This window comes from Medicago truncatula, chromosome 4, assembly GCF_003473485.1.
Source record: "Medicago truncatula cultivar Jemalong A17 chromosome 4, MtrunA17r5.0-ANR, whole genome shotgun sequence".
In the NCBI taxonomy this organism is placed as follows: Eukaryota; Viridiplantae; Streptophyta; class Magnoliopsida; order Fabales; family Fabaceae; genus Medicago; species Medicago truncatula.
Window position 1 is genome coordinate 51760785 of NC_053045.1, and position 26688 is coordinate 51787472.

Here is a 26688-nt window from a genome sequence, read left to right on the forward strand (position 1 = left end):
AATTCGAGTAGAGTTTTGAACCGGATAAAGTCACATTAAGTTCCAGCCGAAACAGTGAAATAGAATTTACTTTCGCCCATTATTTTTGTAACATAGGGTCGAACATAATCCCACATGGTTGAACACCATAATGACTTTAGTCATATTGGAATGGATCCCCCACCGGAGCAAGTTGTGTTCACTGAAATGAGGACAAACAAAGCCACGCTGATTAGTGCAATGTACACCCCAAAGGGCAGTTTGTATAGTGTCATAAGTGGACATTGACACATTGTCCCATGTAGGTTGCTTATGCTTGAATCATGGGGAACTAATAAGGGTATAAAGCTACTACTGAAAGCTATGTCATGAGCAGATAAGATATACTATGAGGCACTTTGTCTTCATGCATTTTGGATTCTATATGAATATCAAGAATCTCAATAAACTATTTGATATTGAACTTGATTAATTAGGGTGATGCAATATATTTGAATGTGTAATACATTATACACCAAACCTCACATGGTTGACTTCAATATTCAACACTAGATTTGACTAAAGCTAATGTGGTTGTTTTCTCTTCTATGTTTTCTTCTCTTATTTAATATCCAACAAGTAGGTTGTTTTGGTTGAGAAAAACAATTGTCTTAATTAAATTAATTTGATAGTAGAAAATACATATATGGAGATTCTACACATATGGAAGATGACAAGGGACACACCTAACATTGTCCTACTCTTCAAAGATAAGCTCAAGGGAAAATGTAAAAATAGAAAAGCCTAAACGTGTAAAAGTTTTATGCTCATTCATTTTTTTTCCTAACTATCATTATGAAAACTCACTCCCACTTTCTCATATATCATCATGCATGCTTGAAATATAACGGCGCTTGGTTTCTCTTTGTGGTAACTTCAAGAATATTTGTCAAATCCAGCAGATAGTGATGCAAGCATGTGCACGCATCTTACATAGATTTAGATTGCGTGCAGTGCGTCTGCATGTAGTCAATCATATCTAAATCGTCTGGTCAAGATCGAACAACCAAACTTTTAATGTAGATTTCAATTTTTTTTCATAAAATTTTGAAATTTTGAACTTGAAATCTAGAATCCAAATGAAGTCGGTTGTGTGCTTTCATAGAGTTGTGAGTGCACGCAACCCAGATCCTCATATACACGCTTGAATATTCCGAGGAAATCCTAGTATTTGGATATTCTAATGATGTGTTTGTACCAATTTAGTTGAAAAAATTTCAAGTTAAAAGGACAGGTACTCTTGTAAAGTCAAATCACACTTAAATTTTGTTTTTGGTAATCTTAATCATTCCTAAAAGCTATACTATGAATTTGTACAGAGACAGTGTGAACAAAAGTTAAAAGGTAACAAAAGTAGCCCACTTGTGTCACCATTTTTCTCAAGCACGAGCTTTTGTCTTTCTTCTTAGCTTCTCTTGTTCTATAATTTTTTGAACTCAACCTACCACGTTATCTTAAATTTCCATATAGTTCTCCACTGCATACATAAGCTAAAGAGCCCTAAAATATTCCACTTCTTACCTAAAAAAGTAAGAGTGTAAAAGCCTCAAATATATTGGTAAAACTAAAAAGGTAGTAGAAAGGTATAATATTTTTTAAGATAAACTATATGCTAAAGTTTATCATTCATTTCACCACATAACATTCCATTATATATCCGTACCATTGTCAACTCTATTCATTAAAAAATTGAGTAGGCAGGGTTGCTCCAGTAGAACTATATAAAGCCTCATATAACTTCAACCTGTGTCATTGTCTTCCTTATTATCCTATTCTTCATTTACTTTGTTTTATCATGCTACTAAAACTTGATCCTTATTTTTAGAGCATATCTTTTGAACCATTTGACCTTGTATCTATACCTCATAATGAAACAAATATATTCATATTGGTTGTGCAATTTTCTTCTGTTATTGACCATTCTTAATACTTCTTTTGTTGCAACACTAAGTAATGATGCTGATGCAACAGACACTAACTTGCTTCTCAGGATCAAATCAGAACTATTGGATCCATTAGGAGCTATGAGAAACTGGTCTCCAACAACTCATGTTTGTAACTGGAATGGAATAACATGTGATGTTAATCAGAAACATGTTATAGGCTTGAATCTTTATGATTCAGGAATATCAGGTTCCATTTCAGTTGAGTTAAGTAATCTCATTTCTCTTCAAATACTTGATTTATCTTCAAATTCACTTAATGGTTCCATACCTTCAGAGCTAGGTAAACTTCAAAATCTAAGAACACTCCAACTATACTCAAATTATCTCTCTGGTAACATTCCTAAAGAGATAGGTAATTTGAACAAGTTGCAAGTTCTTAGAATAGGAGACAACTTTTTGACAGGTGGCATTCCACCTAGCATCATCAACTTGAAAGAGTTGACAGTGTTAGGTGTAGGTTACTGCCATTTAAATGGAACCATACCAGTTGGAATTGGTAAATTGAAGAATCTTACATCACTTGATTTACAAATGAATAGTTTTAGTGGCCATATACCTGAAGAGATACAAGGCTGTGAAAACCTTCAAAATTTTGCAGCATCAAACAACATGCTTGAAGGAAACATTCCTTCCTCTATAGGGTCCCTTAAATCATTGAAAATTATTAATCTTGCTAATAACACTCTATCTGGACCAATTCCTTCATCGTTGAGTTATCTTTCTAACTTGACATACCTGAATTTTCTTGGAAACAAACTAAATGGTGAAATTCCATATGAGCTTAATAGTTTGATCCAATTGCAGAAACTAGACTTGTCTGGAAACAACTTTTCTGGATCAATACCTCTCCTTAATTCCAAATTGAAGAGTCTTGAAACTCTAGTTCTTTCTGATAATGCTTTGACAGGTACCATTCCTAGAAGTTTCTGTTTCAAAGGTTCAAAGCTTCAACAACTTTTCTTGGCTAGAAATATTCTATCTGGAAAATTTCCATTGGAGTTACTCAGCTGTTCCTCAATACAACAGTTGGATCTTTCTGGAAATAGCTTTGAAAGTGAAATTCCATCTACCATAGACAAGCTTCAGAACCTCACAGATCTTGTACTCAACAACAACACCTTTGTTGGATCACTGCCTCGTGAAATTGGAAATATTAGTACTTTGGAAGGTCTTTTCCTTTTTGGAAATTCTTTAAAAGGTGAAATTCCAGTGGAGATTGGAAAGCTGAAAAATTTGAACACAATTTACCTCTATGATAACCAAATGTCTGGATTCATACCAAGAGAGTTAACAAACTGCACAAGTTTAAGAGAAATCGATTTCTTTGGAAACCATTTTACAGGCCACATTCCTGAGACGATAGGGAAGCTGAAAAACTTGGTTCTTCTTCATTTGAGGCAAAATGATTTTCATGGTCCAATCCCTCCAAGTTTAGGGTACTGCAAAAGTCTTCAAATATTGGCCTTAGCCGATAACAAACTTTCAGGTTCAATTCCACACACATTCAGTTACCTTTCAGAACTTTTTAAGATTACCCTTTACAACAATTCCTTTGAAGGACCTATCCCTCATTCACTTTCTTCTCTCAAAAATCTCAAAATCATAAATTTTTCACACAACAAGTTCAGTGGAAGTTTCTTTCCTCTAACTGCTTCAAATTCTCTGACTCTTCTTGACTTGACTAACAACAGTTTCTCAGGTTCTATCCCTTCTAATCTAGCAAATTCCAGTAACCTTCGCCGTCTCCGGCTCGCATACAATAATCTTACAGGAACCATTCCTTCTGAATTTGGCCAGCTTAATGATCTCGACTTTTTTGATTTATCACATAACAGTTTAACAGGAGAAGTTCCACCTCAATTCTCAAACTCGCGGAAAATAGAACACATTTTGCTGAGTAACAACAGATTGAGCGGAGAAATACCTCCGTGGTTGGGAGATTTCCAACAACTTGGTGAGTTAGATCTCTCATACAATAACTTCAGTGGCAAGGTACCTGCTGAAATTGGTAACTGCTCAAATTTACTTAAGCTTTCTCTCCATCACAACAATTTGTCTGGTGAAATTCCTCAAGAGATTGGGAACCTCATTTCTCTTAATGTCTTCAACATTCAAAGCAATAGTCTCTCCGGCTTAATTCCTTCAACAATTCATCAATGCAAGAAGCTCTACGAGCTAAGGCTCTCACAAAATTTCTTGACAGGTACTATACCAATTGAGCTAGGAGGGCTTGATGAGTTACAAGTGATATTGGATTTGAGCAAAAATCTCTTCTCTGGTGAGATCCCTTCATCTTTAGGAAACCTAATGAAGCTGGAAAGACTAAACCTATCTTCCAATCAACTTCAAGGAAAAATTCCTACTTCACTTGGTAAACTTACAAGCCTGCATGTGTTGAATCTCTCAAATAACCATCTTGAAGGCCAAATTCCTTCCACCTTTTCAGGGTTTCCAAGAAGCTCTTTCTTGAACAACAGTCGGTTATGTGGCCCGCCGTTAGTATCTTGCTCAGGATCAACATCAGAAGGGAAAATGCAGCTATCAAACACACAAGTTGCAGTTATAATTGTGGCCATTGTGTTTACTTCAACTATGATATGCTTAGTTATGTTGTATATAATGCTTAGAATCTGGTGCAACTGGAGAAAAGTTTCCATATCGAATGCAGATGGAGGTGCTGTTGCTACGAAGAAAGAGGAAAGTAGATGGGGTTGTCAAGATCATAAGACAAGGAATGGAGAGTATTGGAATATGAATTCATTTGGATTCATTCCTTCACCAGATAAGAATAATTCAGTAACAACAACTTGCTTCTTTAATCTCAAAATGGAAGCCATGGAAAATGCAAATATATAAAATGTTTAAATCTTAAGATTGGTTTCTTAGCTTTGAGGAGCAATTATATTACTGGCACATCATACAATGCTGACTTCAGTTAATATAAATAGCTGTTAATTCAAAAGTATCATGCCTGCCCTACCACATTTTTAGGAGTAGGATTGTGATTTAATTAGTTTTTTTCTTTCCTGGTGTTAAGAGGCTATATCAATATTTGTAAATAAAAAAGGGATATACTTATAGTTAAATAAAACCTGTAGTACATTATTAACCTTGATTATCTGGTAAAAGGAAATATCTCTCTAGGAAGATGTGGCCGGTTGTTTTCCCTCTTTTTTGGTAAATTGGTATCACTGACATGCAAACTAATCCCTAAAGGTACTGTCGAGCACGAGAAATACTTGTATGGATACATCACTAAATCAAAATCATTTAGGCACGCACTCATTAATACATCTATCATTTAATTATTTCAAAAAGATATAATATTTAATTCTTTTCTCTTTCATACTTTTTTTTTATGAGTGTGTCTAAGGCTTTTGTTTGCGAGTTTTGAGGGAAAGGGAGGGGAAGGCTTAGAAAAAAAAGGAATGAGCAAAGTAGGAGAAATAGAGGAAAATGGAAGGGAAGGAAAGGGCTTTGAGAGATTAACTTTTCGTCATAATACAAAATCCTCCTCATTTTGGGGGTTTTGGAGGGTTTATATGAATTTTTTAAATTTAATCTTTTTTTTTTACAAGTTCATCTATGTTGTTATAATATTTTTAAAATTAAAAATATAGTAATCATATGCATTAATTTATAATTATCTAAAAAACTACTCTTTTAAAAAATTTAATAGATTTCTCTTTTTCCTTCTTATTTTCTAGGCTAAACTGCACTTTTCGCCCCCTATGTTTTAAAATGTTGCGATTTTGGCCCCCTATTAAAAAAAATGGCAATTTTGGCCCATTTCGTCCCAAAATTGCTGAGAAGACGCCACATGTCCCAAAAAAGGGGTCATATTCGCAACTTTTTGTAAATATAAGGGGTCAAAAAACATATTTCCCTTATGTTAGGAGGTCAAAAGAGCATATTTCCCTAAACATATGGGGTCACTTTTGCCATTTTTTTAATAGGGGGCCAAAATCGCAACATTTTGAAACTTAGGCGGCAAAAAGTGGAGTTTAGCCTATTTTCTATCCCTCAAAGCCTTCCCTTCCCCTCCAAACTCGTAAACAAAGCCTAAGTGACTCATTTATGCTTGTGACCAAGCAAGTGTATCTCTTCAAGCACAATAAATACTTTTTCATCCTAGAAACCTGGAGACAGGAAGGATTCTGTGTTAGTCCCGTTCATGGGACGTGTTGTATCTAAAAAAAGAATTGCCGTAGACCCCAAGAAGACAGAGGCGATAGTAGAATGAATGGACCAGACTGACTAGCAGCAGTGATACGATAGGCCATTCGTGGAGGAGTCCTCCGAACCTTCGGCACCAAACAGTCTGCTCTTTTCCCTAGAATTAGGAATTTAACCTTAGACCTCTTGCTTAAAGAAATGTGCCTCTTCCACTCTAACCAACCTATGTTGGTTATTTTTTCTTCAGATTTATTTTATGTTTCTACTTATTTATTATATTACGAATTCTGCTTTTTTAAGTACCCAACCTGATAATAAACCTGGTCCAAATCAATCATAAAATAGTTGGATTAGTTTGTTTGGAGTCAGTCATCTCATCTAAATTTTATTAAACTGTATCCAACCAAACCATATAGATTTACTTATTTTAGAAACATAAAGCAACCCAAAACATGTCAATCCATATTTTGTTGAGGGTCATGTTTTCAGTGTCAGAAAAGATGTCATATTTACGGGACTAAAAAAATAGTAAAAGAGTTCGATTTATCCCTTATTGTCATCAAATAAGAATTGTGGCGTTTCAATAACCTACCATTTTTCATAATATACCATATAAAGTATAAAATTTCTCAAAGACATGCAAAGGTATATTAGGAATCCCTTGCTTTTTCTTGGAAGAACCAGATGGAAAGCTCAAGCATATCGTTTTTATAATATTTTATACCAGTTTAGGCTAATTTTTCAACATTTACAATTTCGAGCTAATGAAAAAAGTCAGAAAACGAAACCATAACGACATGTCTAGTAATACTATGCTTTAATTGCTCAGTTAGTGTGTATCCAGAGTACTATTTTATACACATATACAAAAAAGGCAGACCTTAGCGGACTTCCATGTACTTACAAAATACCCAGAAACCTTTAAGAGAGCAAGGACTGGACACGATTAAGCTGTAGCTCATGCAGTCTGGCTTTTATTCTTTAGTTTGAAATCATGCTGTTTGCATATAGTTCAGTCCAGACATTTTAAGTCTATTGCTTCGTCCAAAAGTCTATTATACTCAAGCTTTGCTTCTTCGAGTCTACTCCTAAGCTGTGTCACCTGCACAATCATATCTTTAATTAGTCAACCTCCAAATAGTATATTTTCATTCTGTGCACATTTTCAGAGGATCTAAATATTCAATCGATTCCAACAAATGCATCTAACCACGAGGACACAAATCTAAACCAGATGTCGATCCGCTCATGAGTCATGTGACTTTTCATATATCAAGATCACGTGGAGAAAGATAAACACAACAAACATGGTGTGCAATACACAGCAATGTGGGGCCCTGTGTGTCTCCTTTTTGTCTCTTCATGACAAGATGGTGTAAAACAATTTCCTCTAGATTCCGAGAATTTAGAAACATCCTTATGTTAGCCTTTCTAAGTTTTTTCTTATTTAAAAAAAGGTAGGAAAATGAAAAGGGAGTTTTCTAATGGTAACATCCCAGCATCCTTATGTTGGCCCCAAACGCATGTAAGAGAAATTAACAGCACCCTTTCCATTGCTTTCAAACTTAGGTTGGAGAAGCAATCTTTGTGTTACTTATCAGTTCCTCAATATTGGAAAAAGTGTTGCTGCAATCTACTAATCTAGGCAATTGGACTATACGAGGTAATGAAATAAGCATTATTTTTCCTCATAACAATTACCTCAAGGTTAAGTTCCTCCTCCATCTTCTCAAATGCAAAACAGCTGTTTCAAAAAAAGAGAGGATAAATAAGATATATGCTTCATAGTCTATTAGTGTTGCCGATAATTAAGCAACTAGGACCGTTAAATGAATAAATGTTGCCAAAGTCCAAACTAGATACGAAGAGTTATACACATGTCACGTAGCTAGAGTTTTGCAGCAATAACTGACTGAAACCAACTCAAGCAGATGTATTGTATAACAGCATTCCATGGAATTAAGTATCAATGCAGTGACCATGTAATTATAAATATAAATTTACTCACTCGGCATTGAGTTGCTTGTTGAATTCTAGTAAGTTCACAATTTCTTGGTCTACCATCTGGTCCGCAGGAGATGCGGTAGTCTACGAAAAAAGCAAGAATGAAGTTGGCAGTAAAATATTTTTCAATGATTTACATTGACAGAGTACGAAGGCCAAGGAATCAAGCATATCAACAGAATTGTTAAATTAGTAGTTACTCTAGAATACTACCTCAAGCAATAAAAAAATTACTAATAGTTTTCTCTTAGCTGAGTCATGACAGTAACATGCAATTCAAGAAAAATTGGATAAGCAAATAGACATCAAAGAATCAGTTAATAATGAAAATATACGTTATTAAAACAATTATTGTTGTTTGAATTGTATAAATGAGAATAATTTGGAAGACATTATGCCTAAAGATAGTCTGCATGAAGAGAAACAAACTATGTTCAGTTTCAACATACTAAAGTGGGACTCTCGAGTCTCGATTCAACATCCACTCACTCAGGTTTGGACATCTAAAGAGTGGATTAATGCAGAAGGAATACAAAGGATCACAAAAATTACATACAGAAAAACTACGAAACAGTTAAACACCTGTACATTCTTTTCCACTGCTTGCCTTTTCATCTCATGATGATCTGTAAATCCACGTGTCTTCCTCTTCGTAAGAGATGCTGAACCACAATTAGAAACCTTTAGTTGGAATTGATTAATTTAGCTCCCGGTAAATATAATTAGTTTCTCACGCAAATTACTTTGTTCAGATCCATCTTGTGCGTTAGATATTGGTACAGGTGAAGAACAGTTATCCAGTGCAACTGGTTTTTCTGTAACAAGTGGTTTCTTCATTGATGGATTAGGTAGGCCAACAGGATTTCTACGCTTCCTTTTCTGATACCCAATTTTATGAGAAAAACGATCCCTGCAAAATTTTATCAAAGGACTCTGTCATGCAGAGAACAGTGCTTTAAAAATCACAAAATGGAGGAGGGGAAGGGATTGTAAATATTCTATGTTCAGATTCAGTGACAAAAAAAGAACTCAAATTCTACTTGTGTCTAAAGCAGAGGAAATTCAAAAGCCATGGTAGTAGATAAGCAAGAGTAGATATTTTTGCAATCCATGAACACAAGCATAAACACTATACCAGTATTCCCATGTCATATCCTTCAAACGCAGTTCAAGCTTTTGAAATGGGGAAGTTCTCTCAAAATCTTGCTTATTATGAGTTGGCTGAACATTATCTGCTTGCAACACGCCTGCACAAGAGTTACCATCTTCTTGAAGTCCAATACATTTATAATAATATTTAGATCTCAAATAGAACTAAATATCGTCAGGTAATTTGCAGTTCATTCTTACCAACAATTCCTCTGCCTCTATTGCCTTTAAAGCTCACAACTGGCCAAAATGGCTGCAAAAACAAAACATAACAATTATGCTCCATTGAAAGAGAATAAGTATATTAAGATGTTTTTAAATGTTATTTGCAGATCTTATGTGGCAATAAATGCAATTTGACAAACAAGTAATTTCCATTTTAATAAAATGTTGCCAATTTCCCAGGAGATGGAGAATGAACCATCCCCCTCCTCATCCCATATTCTTTATAGGCGAAGTTATAATATATGCTTTCCTAACTCAGTTTATATTTTCCTTGTCGATAAAAGATGAACCCAAAAAATATGGAGTAACAAACTTCATTGGATTAGTTTTCAGGCTAAGAGCAAGCATATTGGTTTCCTTAGAATGTACTTTGTACCCTGTTCTATGGCGCCTTTCTACAGACCAAAACACATTTATAAATTTGTCCTCATGGCCATTTTTTTCCTTGGAACTCTTAACACAGTTTATACAGCAGTCTCCCTTGACTTAGGGTTACCTTCTCTCTTCTTCGGATAATTTCTTTTTTACTAGGGTTGTCAATGAACCGAACCAACTCGAGAATGTAACAAATTATGGGGTCTAACTCATCCTTACAAAGCCGGTTTATAAGGTGAGGGGATAGGCTCTGATACCATGTCACAAATTATGGGGCCTAACCTATCCTTACAAAACCGGCTTATAAGGTGAGGAGTACCTCCCCTTAATAAACTCTTCTCAAGAATCCTATATATCCGATGTGGGACTAAATCCACTGAGTGTTGGCTACTAATAGAGGATAGTTTGAGACTCGATTCGATAATTAACTCGTTGAACTCGGTTCTTGAACCAAATGAGTCGAGCTTGAGTAAAAAATGAAGATCATTAAATAAATGAGTTGAACTTGAGCTATGTATAGTTCGACTCGTTTGGTTCATGAGTCAGCTCGATACAACTAAAAGTATATCAAATCACCATAATAAAATTTCAAACTCATAAAAAAAGGAGTAAAATTTGAAGTTTTTTTACCACTGCTAAATCAATTATGCTGATTATTACAATTAACAAATAAGCAAAACCTTTACCAGAATAAAAGATACAACAAATATTATTGTGTATGTAACGTAAGGATGGGATAAGAGACAAGAGTAGTCTCACATTCCTCTAAAAAAAATAGTCCCACATTGAAAATGTCAATGGCATTCAACATACATGCATGCAAATGAACAGGAAAAATAAGTCCCACATCGAAAGATTAGTGTACAATAAGGAGTGAAACCATCCATAAAACAGTAAAGTGAAGCATGTGAATATGTACAATGGGAATGGATTTTTGTATGTTGTAACTAGTGTTGCATCTATTACCCAATTACAAGAGGTTTTGGAGCTATTACTACAATAGTTTTTTTTTCTTTTCTTTCTATTGGTTCATTTGATTTGACCTATCGAGCCGAACCGAGTTGTTCACGAGCTTCAATCGATCGAGCCGAGTTCGAGCTGAAAAGAAAGTTCGTGACGAACTCGAGTCGAGTTTCAAGCCGGTTTAATTTTTATCAAGTCAAGCCGAGCAGAACTAAGTTCGACTCATTTCCAATGCTATTTTCGACCCTTAAACAACAAACACCACCAATCTTGTCCCACTAGGTTAGATCAGCTATATGGATCAAACACCGCCTTAGTATTCTATCAAAAACTAAATTTCTGGAATTAGATCAAGGTCATTTTCAATGGTTCCACTTGAGGTTTTTTCCTAATCTTCCACTATTACTCAACTGGTTTTTTTTTTACTAATACTACTCAACTAGATATCGTCCATTTAAGTAACGATTTCATGTTGTGGTCTTTATTGAGTGACAATTATGATTTTTTTTTTGTAAAAATTGAGATATATCTTACATGAAGAAGCCTCGTTCTAAACTTTTATTCATTGCTTTATATTTAAAGCTAAATTATAGTTAAAAACCAAACATATATTAATCAAGATATCTTTAAAAATAAGGAACAAATTTTAACAAAGTCTAAAAATATTTTAAAAAGAAATATCTTATTTTAATTAAAAATCTTCTAAAGATATTTAGGCATATTATTCTCAACAATTTACCAGTATCAGCCGATTTTTGTGATATACATTGAAGCCGTGGATGTCAACATCAGGAGCTTCCTTAAGAAATCCAATTGTCACAAATATTGCCTGCACAGTTAGTCCATAATGAAAAGACCAAGTCAAATTATAGCAAGCACTTATTCCTTGGTTCAACTACTTAGTCCTAAATATTTGAAACACTAACTCCCAATATCAACATTGAATCAAACTTGCATGTAAACATAAAACAATTCATGTTGCTGCCCCAATCATTCAAGATAAAAATTAAAATTCCAATACAAGATAGAATGGAACGGTGCATTCTCCACACTTTTCCAAAAGGCTCTTGCATTAGAGGGCATGTATGGTTAGAAATGAAACCATTCATGCACTTACACCTATCGTCTTAAACTTTTAAGATAATTGTTCATGACAAAGCCTATGTAGCCTGTCAAAAACCAACTCTTTTAAAAGCTTAAACCGTTAGCCTGCCAGGTATAGACTCATAAATGACTTCATATCTATAACAGCCAATATGATTTTTCACAGTAAATATAGAAAACAAAATCAATAGTTAGATAAGAACCTCTTCTAAACCACCACCGTGTGGTCTATACTTGACAAAGGCATGATCCGTAAGATCGTCTGCTATGTTACGAAACTTCACAACTTGCCCTCGCAATATAATTCTAAAACTGTTTGGCACCCGGTCCCACAAGTACAATATGGACAAGTAATCCTATTGAACATGGGAAGGTTATTAGTTTTAGAAAATTCAAACTTTTATGCAGCATTTATGGATAGTTTTTCTAAAGCAAGCATACACGTAAAGAGTGATGAAGCCTGTTAGCAAGCTGTTGCTCATTTACTCTCTTCCTGGCTGGAACCGTATCAATCTTCTTGACATCTCCAGCAATAAGGATATCCTGCATCCAAATTATCAGAAGTTACCGATATAATGATGAATTTTATAACAGATGGCAAGCCAAAATCAGTAAAATACAATAACACAAAATATAACCTGAGGATCGGTATCAAAGTCTAGTTCCAAATTCTCATCATCATTGAACCATAAATTGAAGATAATAATTTTAGTCCCATGATGATTTTCAATGTCATCAAACTGCCAAAGAGAGAAGAATATTAAAAGAGAATCAATCGTAATCTTTGGATTGATATGCTTAGTCTACTTAGATGGTAACAAATATGGTACACTAATTACTCCCTCCGTCCCTTAACGTAGGCACCCATTGCCTTTTTCACATTTGTTAAGAAATGTTCTCAGTGTAATTAAGTGTAATTAAGGTGTCTGTTTTGTGTGTTAATATTACCAAATTGTCCTTTGTTTGTATGTGTATTTAATTTGACTTTTCATATTTCAAGACAAGTTGGTAGTATTAATTAGGGGTATATTTAGGAAAATAATAATAAATGTATCTAGTAATTTGAAAGGGGGTTTACATTTAGGGACAAAAATAAAGTCAAATGGGGGCTTAGATATAGGGACGGAGGGAGTAGTTTACAAGGATTTTAGAAGCAAAAATCTCTAACTTGGTTATGTAATGCATAAACGCATCAACCAATAGGTGCGACCATATTTCCTTTGATTTTATCAAATTCCCAAATCAGATTTCTTTGTAAGGCGTCACTCCTCATCAAAAGCCAAACTTAGTTCTTCCTTCCTTCCCAAAACCCACAAATCCCAAAATCCTAATTTCACAACACAAAACTCAACAGAACCCTGAAACTAGATTCTAGTGTTTGCAATGCAAGCATGTCCTGCCTTTACCCACATTCAGTAACTTATGCCCTATTAAAGCATAACACCCCAAAAAACCAGTAAGTCGACCCACTAAATATATCAGCAAGTCACCAATGTAAAGCAAATAATTATCCCCTATAAAAAGGAACCCTGGCTTTCTACTCTATAATCTGACCAGAACTACTATAGTACTATCTCAAGCAAAAAATAGGCAACCATGTAAGTACTACATATGTATAACACGGTATTATATATGTCCCTAAATATAAGCCCTCTTTCACCAATTCGTAAGAATTTAAAAAAAAAATTGTGTATTGAGTAATTAAATCTAGTTATTCATTTTAAAATCTGACAACAATGTCTATTGAATTTCCAAAATTGGCCTAAAAATTTTGGGATTCATTTTTCTACTTAATTAATGATTGTAGGGGTATTTTTGTAAATATCATAATTAATGCCTCTAGTAATTTGGAAAAAAAGTTTATAAAAAGGGGCAAAACTTCAAAAGAGGTTTATATTTAGGGATTGACATTCTACAATCATAATTTGCAGTCCGAACCGTCAAAGAAGCCTAACAAATAGTTTATGGAATAGGATAATGAAATTGAAAAAAATAATTAAAGAATATATTATCTAGGATATTGAAAAAGAAAAGTCAAAGAAAAAATGGCAAACATTCAAAGTAGCTTATAAGCTCAAGACATACACAAAAATTATGGTATCTGGAACAATGAAGCTGAAAACTCAAAGTATAAATCATTCAATATGTTCTGAAAGAACGATCTAATTAAAATGGATTATGGAAAAATTCTGAAACTGACTTGTTTCACAATTTCTGCTTCTGATAAAAATGGAGACCAGTCCAGCAACAAGGACATATTAGACTTAAAATGCTCCTGGTGATTTAGTTTTTCCAGGTATCCGGTTGATGGATTACACTTGTAATTTACCTGAAATTAACATCATTGTATCAATTGGAAATACTAGAGTAAAACCTTCGTTGTATAAAAGGGTTATCATCATAATGAGAATACAAGCAACGTTTCACATCATAATGATGGATGCAGTGGTGACCCTAAGAACGGGTGGGATGGGCTCTAACTTTTCAGAGGCACCAACAAAGTTTTTGCATTGAAGTATTATAAATATTAAAATTAAAACTGAAAAAAAAAATTGTATTACATCTTCAAGAAAAAGAGATTGCAATCCAGTTAGTTGAAAAATAAGGTGGAACATTAGAGTCTCTCACGCTTGATATTGTTTGAAACTTTTCATGCCATGGAACACACCAATGAACTTGAGAGAATTTATCTAATTTTTGTTACCAAAAATTCTATGGTTAAAATTTCTCTCAATGCACGTAGTTAAATTTTAGTATTTTAAATAACCTTTTATGGTTAATTGTTTTCATGTATTATAGATCAAACAATTGACTCACTTAACATAAGCATTAAGTAATATAGAACATGTGAAAATATTTTGTATTTTTGTTTAGTATTAGAAGTCTTAGATCATCATTCTGTAATAAAAGCTTGAAAATCGTCTAAATTAGATCAGCATTTATAGATGTCTTAACTGCTCAATCATAATTAAACTTTATGCCCTGACCAAAAAAAAAAAAATTAAACTTTATGATATTCAACTCTACAAAGATATTTAATTATTTGTCAAAAGAAAGATATTTAATTATTTACCAAATTAATACAAACACTAGAGAATAATATTACCTATTGTGTGATTGAATTCTCGTTTTATATTTATGCAATTGAGTTTATTATCATTTAGCCTTCATGTCTGTTCTTAATGTTTTTCTTTAATTGATTGTTCTTGAATTGAATTTGAGATTGTCTTGCCATTGGGAGATGAGTAGTAATAACCAAAAATTGAGATTCTTTGCCATAGGAATATTGAAATATGATTATGTGTTCTTAAAAATCGATATTCTTAATGTTCTGCCTAATAATTAACCACCTAAGGAATTAGCGATTTTATTGGATAAAAAGGATTGAGTCAATGAATTGTCATTGGCCTTTTTCAGTTGATTTGAACTTAATGTTAAGCAAACTTAATTGTATTGATAGAGAATTCTAGAGCATGATAGCGAGGTGGAGGGGATTCAAATTAAATCCTGGTTGCTTGTTATAATCGTTAGTTAATTCAACATTTCACTGGTTCTTCGGCCAGACACCCGAGTTTGCAAAACAAAAAAAAATTGCAATTTAAACACAATCCATGTGGAGACAATCTTTCTAATCATTGTTACTAGGTACAAATTTGTACACTTGTCAAATTATTATCAATATATAGTTGTCATGTAACTTTTTTGGCAACAAAATCAGCACAGCAAAGAAAATTAATATTTCAATTAATGCACTATATAGAACTGGGAGTATAAAAATGAGAAATATTGCTCACCATGGGCACTACAATTCTGTCAAGTTGAGCTCGCATCAAGAATGTATAAGACAGAAGTCCAATGCTTTTAGTACATACCCTGATCAACGCAAACAAACAGTTTTTTTTTTTTTTTAAGAAAAAGGCAACTTGGGGACAAGAAAGAGAAAAGATAGCAAATTGTCTTTTTTGGCTTTATTTTAAAAATGTTGAACCATCCCGCCCGTTCCATCATGTGAGTAAGTTTAGATAACAATAGAAAGAGAGTGACTGAAATAACCAACTAAGTTGTAAACATGTAATGTTAACCACAAAGGAATGATTTTTAGGCTGTGTCTCAGAGACAGAAATATCAAATTTGTAATAGTAGATCATGATGTCTCCAAGAAGAAAATTATGTTTGTTTGATTGTGGTCTTGATTATTTTTTTTTTTTGGAAAACTATCCTATAAAATAATAGTGAAAATGTATTTTTCAAAACAAAAACAAAAAATCCATTTAGTAATATTAATTTGAGAACAGATAAACTGCTAGAGTGAAGAGTGATGGGGGAAGACACGGTGGTGAACGATACTTATGTGGCAACTGTAAAGGTCTTAGGTGATGGTGGCAAGTGGCAGCAACAATGAAGGGTGGCAGGGCAGTGTGGGAGTAGACATGGTGGATGCTAGGTTATCATACAATACATGTGAGTTGTCTCTCGATCCGTTACAAAAATGAACTCCAATAATATGAATCTCTAGTTTGTATCTATTTTGAACATGAATCTCATCTTAAATCATGATCCACTTTGATGAATCTTGATTCATTAGGATGAATTCTGATTCATTCTAATGAATCATTACCTATTTTCGGTGTAGCAAACAACTGTGTTTGTTAATTTTGTATGACCAATCACTTTTCTTTTGTCCTTTAATTGATGACTTAGAATCTTGAATTATTGAGGTTAGCGAAAAGAAAAACAACTCTAAAAAACTAAAAACAAAGCATCATAATAAATAATTCAACAAGCATTTTTTTCAAGGACGAAAGGCAGTTTTTTAAAGTTGTAATGAAATACACCCTTAGACTTAGAGTAGTAATTTACAGTTGTTTCAGGCTAAACTTCTGTATCGATATACAAATTAAGGTAGCCACATCATGTCAAAATAGTTAGAAACATAATGCATAAACAAAATATAACATAAAGTCATGCGAAGTTCTGTTTTCAAGCCCTTACATATCATTCACGTGGCAGCTGAAGACAATTGCATCTGCACCCAATCTCATACTACCAGTCTTAAAACCGTTTCCATCTGCACGGCCAAATTGAAAAATAAAATATACAAGAAAATACCAAATACTTAGAATAAAGAATGCCATAGTCCATACACTGTCCAATTGCAAATTCTGAGATCTTATCCGAAAATCCAAAACTCATGCAGCGTTGCATTGCTTCTGGACCCATTCCATTACCATCGTCTGGTTGACAGTGTCAGCACAAAATCAAAACAGCTAAAATATATTTACATACTTATTTAGAAGTAAGAACTTAGAAAGCAGTATGTTACACAAGATACAGAATTAGAAATTTAAAATAACCTATGAGCTTTTATAATGAATGAGTAGCATAAGCAATATACCTTGAATCAACAATGCTGGACTTCCATCCTTCGGATTTAAAATCTTATCAACCTTAACAAAAGTAGCCCCATTATGTATCTACCTTATGAACAAAAGTCAACAATGAAATCCCAAATTAAGAAAATGAAATGCAAAATATTAATGACAGTTAAGGATTGGCAAAAAGACACAGTAATGAAGGTGATAGACATTAAGATTTAACGTTAACATATGCAACAATGATTGAAGAATAAAATATTTCTTAGATTTTATATTGGGCGTAAATCATCATTATAAATAATATGAATGATATGAATGTGACATCAAAATCTACTCCAAAATGGATCATTTATTTCTATAAAAGATAAATTGCTCTTTGTGGTGCCTGCTTAAATCCAATCCCCTTCCTTAAAAGTCAGATTCTTACAGTTTTTTGTAGTTCATATATTTTAATTCAATCTAGGTAAAAGGAAATGGCAACAAGATCAAAACAAAAAAGAAATAGGATAGGGAGACAACACAAATCATTAGATAGCACAGTTTATATACTTCAAAACTTTTGCTTTCATAGTTCAACATAAGAAAAATTACCTCATCAACTGCATTATCAAGAAGCTCGGCTATGGCTGCAGACACAAAAATGGAGGTAAACACCAACTCATGAAGAGAATCACAAAGGTAAAGCATATAAAAGAATCAGCAGACAGGATAAGTTTAGAAAGGCCTTTAGACATACCACCAAATACCCACTTGTGTGAAGTTGCGTTCGAGTGAAGGAACAAGGGATGGACATGAAGATAGTTTTTTGCACCTGCAGTTCATTTTAAAAATAAATACGCATTATCAAGCCAGAAAGTCAAACACCATTTGAACTACATGCCACAAGCTACAAGCCACAAGCTTAACACATAGTATGTGAGATCTGAAAAATAAATTAATCGCTATGACAATCAAATGGAAAATAAGTTGTAAGTAATCATCATTCTATGAATATAACCTAGATTAACAGAGCATTGGCAGGGTTACATAACAACCATGGAACATAGCAGTAGTTAAATATATTTATTTGAGAAACTTAATATTGGATTACATTGTGAGCTGACTTTTGAACCAAGTCTGTTATCATAGTTTCCTGCTTTCCAAAACTTTCTACATAGCGGTGCTGCAGAAATTGGTTGTGGACTGGAAAGGCTAATGTCATCCACTGACAAAAATCCTGATTCCGATGCACATGTAACACTGCGACAAGAACTAAGACCACTGGAAACTATATTTTCTTCCGAAATTTGACTTGCAGAATGACTTTTATGCTTGGTTAGTTGGCGTGTTTTAGTCTCAATTTGGTTTGCACTACAAACAGCTTCAATGTCATCCCCCCCTTCATTGTCACTAGATAAATGGACAATTTCTATTGCTTCCATATCTATACCTGTTTGTTATGTATCACCAAAGCAAATATTAATCATAAATTCGTTTGTTATTTATTAATATAAGAGTAGAGAGATCAAAACATAAAATATTGTGTAGAGGAAAATCATTATTCTTTAATTTTCATTAAATATAAGTAACATTATCTCAAAATTTAAACAATAGTTACCGAAAATAAAATGAAACATTCAAAATGACATATAAAAAACTCTCAGCAACTTACTACATTTAATTTTTCCCCAAAAAAAAAGTTACTAGTATCATTTATTTCAAACTAGGAATGTTTAAGCAATTTTCAACTCCTTCGGAAAAAAGCAATTTTCAACAAAATCCCCTTCCTTACCCCGCCAAAATAGTTGTAGGTTTTCTTCAATATCAGTTCAAGAAAATATTCATCAACTTCAAAACACCCATAAATTAATAAAATAAAAAATTTCTCGAAAATTTCAAAGTGAATATCAACCTAGAAAGAAACGCACAGGGAAACGATACCGAGAACATGTAAAGCAAAGGGAAAAGTAAAAATCCAAAAGTGTATGTTTGGTTATACTTTTGGAAGAGGGAAAACTGAAAATTGATTCCGAAATAGTAAAATTGATTTTGAAAGTAGATTTTAGCTGAAGCTAGAAATTGTAGCTTCTAATTCTAAAATTAATTTTTACACACAGATTATTGTTAATGATAGATACTTTACTTTCTAGTCACTTTTAGAAGAGGAAAAATTGAATAAATAAAATAGTAAAATTGATTTTGACATGTTTGATTTAACCGAAGCTAGAGATCGTAGCTTATAATTCTAAAATTGATTTTTACACTCAGATTATTGTTAATGATAGATACTTTACTTTTCTACTCACTTTTAGCCGGAATAATTTTACATAATCAAAATTAATTTTTCACTCACCGGATAACCAAACATAAGCTAACATTAACTGAATGAAGCATTTATGAGATGAAATCAAAATCTCGTATATGAGATGAAAATCCACAAAACCTTTACAGCTGAAAATGCAAAGCGCGTTTGAAACGAAAATCAAAATCAACAGTGATTATATTGAAGTTGCATGCAGAAAATTTTAGTTAAATGCATGTATTGCCATTGCAGAGGGAAATAACGAAACGATTTTGTGGCGAACCTAAATGGTGTAGAAGAGAGAGAAGAAGAGATTGAGTTGACGGAGAAGACGCACCGAGTTGAGAGTGTATGAGTGAAGGTGGCAAGCAATGTTTTCAACTCGTTCTCTCACTCTGCTTTCTCACAGCTACGTACGGTCCTTAACAAACAAGTTATAACAACTAGCCTCGGTTATGGAGCACAATATTTATGTGAACTTTATTATACTCTCCTTAATTAATCATTACTTTATCTCTTTTTTTTTTTATTACATTACTTTATCTTATTGTTGACGCACAATCCTTCTAGTTATATTTATAAACAAACAATTTATTAGATATTTATTGAATAACAAATATATCTAATCTATATATAGATTGATACATTAGATATTTAATAAATCTAAAAAATTGTTTTTTATTTTTATATATAAATGAAGATGATGCATTATACTTTATGAATTTTTTACCTTAAACATTGTGAAAGAAAAAATTACTTTTCTTTACAAAACAATTAACTACTCGATCCTATCTCAAAAGTAAACAACAACAAAAATTTATACCCTTTTCAAAAAAAAAAGTAGTTGAACTCATTTAATAAGAGTTGCACTTTTTTAAATTGCCTATAGAAACTTGTTTCATGAAAATAAAAGAGTTATTGAAAAATATGATATCCATTAATTGGTGGGTAATTGAAAAATAATAATGATAAATATGGTATAAATATTATTTTTTGTTTATATTTTTTTCTAAAAAAAATTACTATTTACGTTTTTGTTGTTTATATTTAAAAAAATTTATCCATATATATAAGCATCTATAAGATGAATTTATTATTAATTTTTCAAACACACCCCTTGTTAATAGCAATCATTTTGAAAAATTGATGAAATGGTGTGATAGATTGATGATTTGATAAAAATAGTGGAATAGTGAGAAAATGATGTGTTGAATAAATGTGAAAAAATTGAAGTTTCTATGTATCATTATTGTTGTTGATTTTAGCTTTAAATTTGAAGATTTTAAAGTTAGACATGTGTTAATATAAAAAAGAATGTCACATGACATTGTGCGCGGGAATGTTAAATGAAATTGATCAACCATAATGTGATATGTGGCTTTCTCTTTTTAAAATAAAATGGATAAATTTAAAAAAAAAAAAAAAAACTTGTAAAGAGAGAGAAGAAAACAAAAGTCACATGATATACCGTGGTTGAACAATATCATAGTGATTTTTCAGTCACAATGTCACACAAATAGGGTTCTACTTTAGAAAAAAGGTTTTGCTAACGAGTGTCCTAAGGACACTCTTTAAGAATTCTAAATTAAGAAATTATGCATTGAAAATTTTAAAGCTTCGATTTTTGATACATTGAATGCACAAGTTTTCATCAAAACTTATTACCTAAAGTCTTTAAAGAGTGAACTTAGAGCACTCGTTAACATTTTCCTTATAAAAAAAGATTTAATATCAACTTTTTAAAGTATGTGGCCAAAAACGTCGCTTGTCAGATCGGATTGAAGGAGTATTGTAGTGTAGTCTAGTCGCCATGAGTCTAGCTTAGTTGATATAAATGTCATATATAATATGTAGAGGGTTGATTGGTGGTCGAATTTGAACGTTTGAAACAAAAATCATTATCGGGTGCTTAATTGAACTCCGTTGTTGGTGTTGGTTCATTGAGGAGTTGTTGTTAGGGGTTTCAGCATGTTTGATGGTGCTGATGGTTTTTCTTCGGGGGTTTTGGTGTTTTTATTTTTCCCTTTTGGTATAATATTTGGGATCTAATACCCTAGTGTTTATCATTCTTTATATATATATAATATTTGCCATTAAAACAAAATGCAAGGGTTGTGGTCCAAATTTCAAAGATCTCACTTATTCATTTTAAAAGGTGAAGATATAACTACTTAAAAAAGAAAAAGTAGTAGTGTTTATAATGTGATATGTGGCTTTCTCTCCCATATTATTAGATAAATTTTAAAAATTCTTCACGTCAGAATTGTGTTAAAATGTAAAAAACATCATCTGAAAAATAAACTTATAAATCTTAAAATAAGTTATAAGTTTTATTAAACATAGCTTTTTTATTAAACAATTTTTTTTTAAAGGTATTAGACCATCTAGAATGGGAGATCCTTTCCCTATTTAGTAACCATGCTAAATAGGCACCCCCATAACATCAATTAATATGGTACTTATAAAAATGAGTGTTTGTATATGCACCATCTCTCTTCTATTACACATGGATCCCTCACGTACAATCAATTCTATTTTTGTATTATTTTATTTAATTTTTAAAAATAAATTATATAATAGTTGCAAGAGTAATATTTTAATCGATCAACATTGGATTTTCAACAATTTTTTTTTTTTTACAACAACAAATAATTTATCCACCTGAATGAAAAAAAAAATATATGATGATTGTATTTAACAAATAATTTATCATCATTTATTTTAAACTACTTCGATATTTTAAAATTATATAATTTTGAATATGTATATAAATTATTATTAATATTTAATTATATAGAGTTATTGCTGGGATCCAATTAATAATTGTTTTGAGGTTCTGGACCGAAGAAATTAAATGTTTATTAAGTATTAATTACAAAAGAAAATGATGCGTACCGTCAAAACTCGTTTAAGCAACTAAATATGATGCTGCATTGTGGATGGTCTTAGACAATCTTATAAGTTAACTTCTTACCCTCGCCATCTCTCTTTAAACAGAAGTGTTCATTAAGTATGAAAATATTCTGATTCACTGTCAATGGATTCGTATTCTGAACCGCATTAAATGCACTGCTTGTTATGGCAAAAAAATACTATGCTATCACTGTCAAGGCTGGTTGCCTCTCTGTTCTTCTAGTTCCTTCAAAAGAAACTAATGCGTACTAAAAGCTACAGAGCTTTTTTGAACATAAAAACAAAACATCTTTCAATATAATCATAAAAGAGTTGCCATTTTCCTTAAAAAAAAAAATGTCATTTAGCTTGGACCAATTGAATAATTGGTTTATGATGGACCAATTTTTTTAATATTTAGATTAGACTATCCATCAAATCTTATCGAACTCTATCCACACTAAATCTTAGCCATCACCAACTCTATCTCTTTCATTGTTCTCTCACTAGTAACCGGATTCAATCTCTCTACTTCCTCAATTACCCATTCCACTCCTTCAATTCTCCATCCTTTCACTCTTTAGTATTTTTTCATTTGCTTGTTATTATTTCAAATTCCAAATTAGTGAAACGGCAGTTTTTATATCAATATTATTCAAGAAGTTCCATTGAAATGGCGTTAGGTTCAAGATTAGCCGTAGCAATATATAACTAAATCAAAAAATTATTATGGTGATGGATTTAAAGTTGAAATTGATCCCAAACTTAAATAGAGGAACTTCTTTCTCATGGATTATTCTTCTCACAGTGTAACTTTGATGTTTAAATTGATCTCACAATGCAACTTTGTAACCATAAATTGATCTCATTAGGGGAAGAAAATTACCAATGCTTTGGAAGGAACTGGTGGTTCAGAAAGTTTATTTTATGTTTTATATGTGAATACGAGCTTCTTCCCAATTTGATAGTGTGTGCAGAGAAATAAAGTTGATGTGCGTTAGATATAATATAGATAGACCATGATAAGTTTATGTGGAATGCTCTAATCTAAAGTTGAAATAAATGAGTCCATTATGGACCAACTATCTCATGGGTTCATTTTATACTCAATCCCGTAAAAGAATAAGAAACATCAACAAACACTACAAAATCGTTAAAAGATTTTGTTTGAATGTTTGGAGAAAATAATAAAGTAATGTTTATAATTTATATATTTTTAAATTGAATAATTCATATAAATATTCTAAAATCCACTTCTATTATAATTTTTGAATATCCCAAAATTACAGGGATTTTGTATTATAAAAAAAATAACATTTTTTTTACCAAATAAAAAAAATGAACTTAAAAGCCTTTGTCTCTCAAAAGGTCTTTATTTATTTCATTTACTCTGTTTTTTTTTTCTTCCGAAAATCATTCACTTTCTTCCTCTTAAAACTCACACACAGTCGCGGAGCCACCTTATACTCAGGGGGTTCATATGCACCTGCTCAATGTTTTGTTTTTACATTAAACCATGCACCTCATTTGCATCGACTCTCTTCCTTTTATACCAACACATGCCTTTCTTTTTGCAACACATCTCAATATGATTACCTCTAGTTATGGTTGACAATGAACCGAACCAACTCGATTCGACAATTGATTCGTCGAACTTGGTTCATGAACCAAATGGGCCGAACTTAAACTGAAAATTAAGTTCGTAAACTAATTGAGCTGAACTTGAACTAGATGTAGTTCGACTCGTTTAGTTCACGAGATGACTCGATTATATATATATATATATATATATATATATATATATATATATATATAACATTTAAAAATATTTTAAAAACGAAGACAAAAGAATTCTTTGAGCAAATGAATTTAAAAATTGGTATAAATTCCAATATATTTATGTATAAAAAATTTAAAATTCTTTGACTTTTGAGTTACGTGGTTCAAGTGGTTTTGCTCATTTTCATACTTAAAGTTATGTGTTTTGAACAGTCGAAATGAACCTAATGAGCCGAACCAAACTGTTCGTGAACTTTAAACGAGCCGAACTTGAGATGAAAAAAAAGTTTCTGTCAAACTCGAACCGAGCCAATTCTTAACGAGTCGAATCGAGCTCATACATGTTCGATTCGACTCGAATCATTTCCAGCATAACCGCTAGTCAAAGTAATTTATGAGACAAAAAAATTGCACCCCCTAAACCAGGGTCCTAACAACGCCACTGCTCACACACAGAGTAGTATAAGAGAACCAATTAACCAGCCATGTACATATACATAGAGCACAAAGACACAAGCAAAAAGCAATCAAAATGGATCAACTTCAAAAGCCTAGGATGAGAAAATTTTGAACAAAGCGTTTGTTGATTTACAAGAGAGATACTATTGTCCTTAAAAAAAAAAAAGAGAGATACTATTTATACACCTTAAAAAAAAAAAGCTATTTATACAATAAATTATTTTTTTAGGGAAGTAATTCAATGCTTTTCATTAGCTATCAAGTTACGGATACATGACGGTACATCATCAAAAACGAGAGAGCTAGTATGAGATGGGGCTACCCTAACTAATTCATGAACGACCCCATTGACTTGTCTGCTATTGAACTCGACATGAGTTATACAATCAATTGTTGGCAAGACTAATAGTGTGAGTTAGGATCCTATCCATTTTCTCTCTTCATTTATTCAATTCATTATTAATTTTTTTAACATACTCTACCATTTGCCATTATATATTAATAAAAAAATATAGTTAAAATATATTATGTAAATAGTACATATTGTCAGACAATGTCAATTTTTTTGAGACAAATGAAGTAATACTTTTTTTTAAGAAACAAATGAAGTAATACTTATTAATAGAATAGTGTGAGAAACAATCTCTTTTAAACACTTTAGAGATTAAGACGAATCTCACAATTTAAAATCGAGTCTTATATAAAAATTAAAATGATGAAACATACATTGAATTCATCTAATAAAAAGGTGAATCTCCATCGAAAATATGGTGATAATTATCACTCCAATTATTAATAAATGGGCATCATGTTTGCTAATAATTGTGAGGAAAAATGGAGTTCAAGTTGATCGTTAAGGTTATAAGCTTACGATGCACAAACGAATCTAATGGAGGAGTTAAAATAAAAAATAACAAAAATTGACGATAGAAAAAGTAATAACATTTAAAGTTATAAATACGTATTTCAAAATTAGTCTACTGCTTTCACAATTTGTAAAGCAAAATAGTGTTTTTTACATTTAATTTTTCTGAAGAAGTTTTTTCCATTAATTTTTTTAGGGAAGTTTTTTCCATTAATTAAGCTATTATGGTCAATAGGTATTACATACATTTTCCTTAAGTTAAAGACAAACATGTTTACTGTATTTCATTTCAAAAGTTATTATACTATAGGCAAAAAGCAACTTCTTATAATAAGATAATTTACACTTCAAACAATGAGGGCTGATATTTAACAAAACATGGTACTCGTCATTTAAAATTCGGTACAATGATAATCATAGCATCCAAAAAAACATAAATAAAATTAGCAAAAAAAAAACATAAATAAATAAATAAAACTAATTCATGCACTCCTTAGAAAAGCATGCTTATGTCTATACCAAAAGGCTCAAGCACACACAATAATAGTTAGTGTATAAGAATAATATTAGCATCAAACATTTTAACACGTATTTTTCAATATTTTCTATTAAAATTCATATTAATCCCACCAAATGATATGAGTATCATATAAATTTAATGCACGACTCATGCACGACATGCTCAAAACACACATTTTGTTTGGTGAATGACCTTCTTCTAGTTGGTTTATGGATTTATAAGATAAAGATGAACTAAGATATATAAAATATAATATAATAAACTAAGATAATATAAAATTGTTGTCGGTAGTAGCACCATCATCTTCCCTGTCAATGTTGCACCGATAAAAGCATTACAACCCTTAAGATGCTCCAAATTCATGTTTTATTTGGTGAATCAGCTTAGTTAAACATAAATCATCATGAGATCAAGTGCCAAATGCCAAAGCATTATGTCTGACAAGATTAATTACTGAGAGGAATAGTTCGTGCAATTAGGCACGAAAATTTTGTCGTGCTTTTTATCATTTTCCAAATTTAATATATCATGTGGGATCCATATAAACAAACCTCCTC

At 32.1% G+C, this 26688-nt stretch overlaps 2 protein-coding genes across 6 annotated transcripts; one reads left to right on the forward strand and one right to left on the reverse strand.

The window, feature by feature from the left end:
• Positions 1–1481: 1481 nt before the first annotated feature.
• LOC25493750 (LRR receptor-like serine/threonine-protein kinase GSO1) lies at positions 1482–5111 on the forward strand. The gene is made up of 2 exons (XM_039833943.1): positions 1482–4896; positions 4976–5111. Exon 1 carries the CDS (start codon positions 1887–1889, stop codon positions 4818–4820), a length of 2934 nt encoding a protein of 977 aa, XP_039689877.1. The 5' UTR covers positions 1482–1886; the 3' UTR covers positions 4821–4896; positions 4976–5111.
• Positions 5112–6825: 1714 nt separating this feature from the next.
• Positions 6826–20092, reverse strand: LOC25493751 (protein MICRORCHIDIA 6). 5 transcript variants are annotated; one of them, XM_039833935.1, is made up of 20 exons: positions 19900–20092; positions 18426–18764; positions 18072–18146; positions 17927–17961; positions 17356–17434; positions 17105–17194; positions 16953–17028; positions 15755–15833; positions 14161–14289; positions 12599–12700; positions 12402–12503; positions 12164–12316; positions 11596–11685; positions 9495–9546; positions 9280–9391; positions 8888–9054; positions 8727–8806; positions 8149–8228; positions 7842–7884; positions 6826–7242 (listed from the first exon to the last, which is right to left on the reverse strand). In XM_039833935.1, exons 2-20 carry the CDS (start codon positions 18754–18756, stop codon positions 7153–7155), a joined length of 1965 nt encoding a protein of 654 aa, XP_039689869.1. In that variant the 5' UTR covers positions 18757–18764; positions 19900–20092; the 3' UTR covers positions 6826–7152. The 5 variants fall into 5 exon arrangements, with proteins under 5 accessions (XP_039689869.1, XP_013457791.1, XP_039689872.1 ...); XM_013602337.3 differs by having other exon boundaries at positions 19954–20091; XM_039833938.1 differs by lacking the exon at positions 19900–20092 and adding an exon at positions 19314–19422.
• Between the last annotated feature and the right edge of the window lie 6596 nt (positions 20093–26688).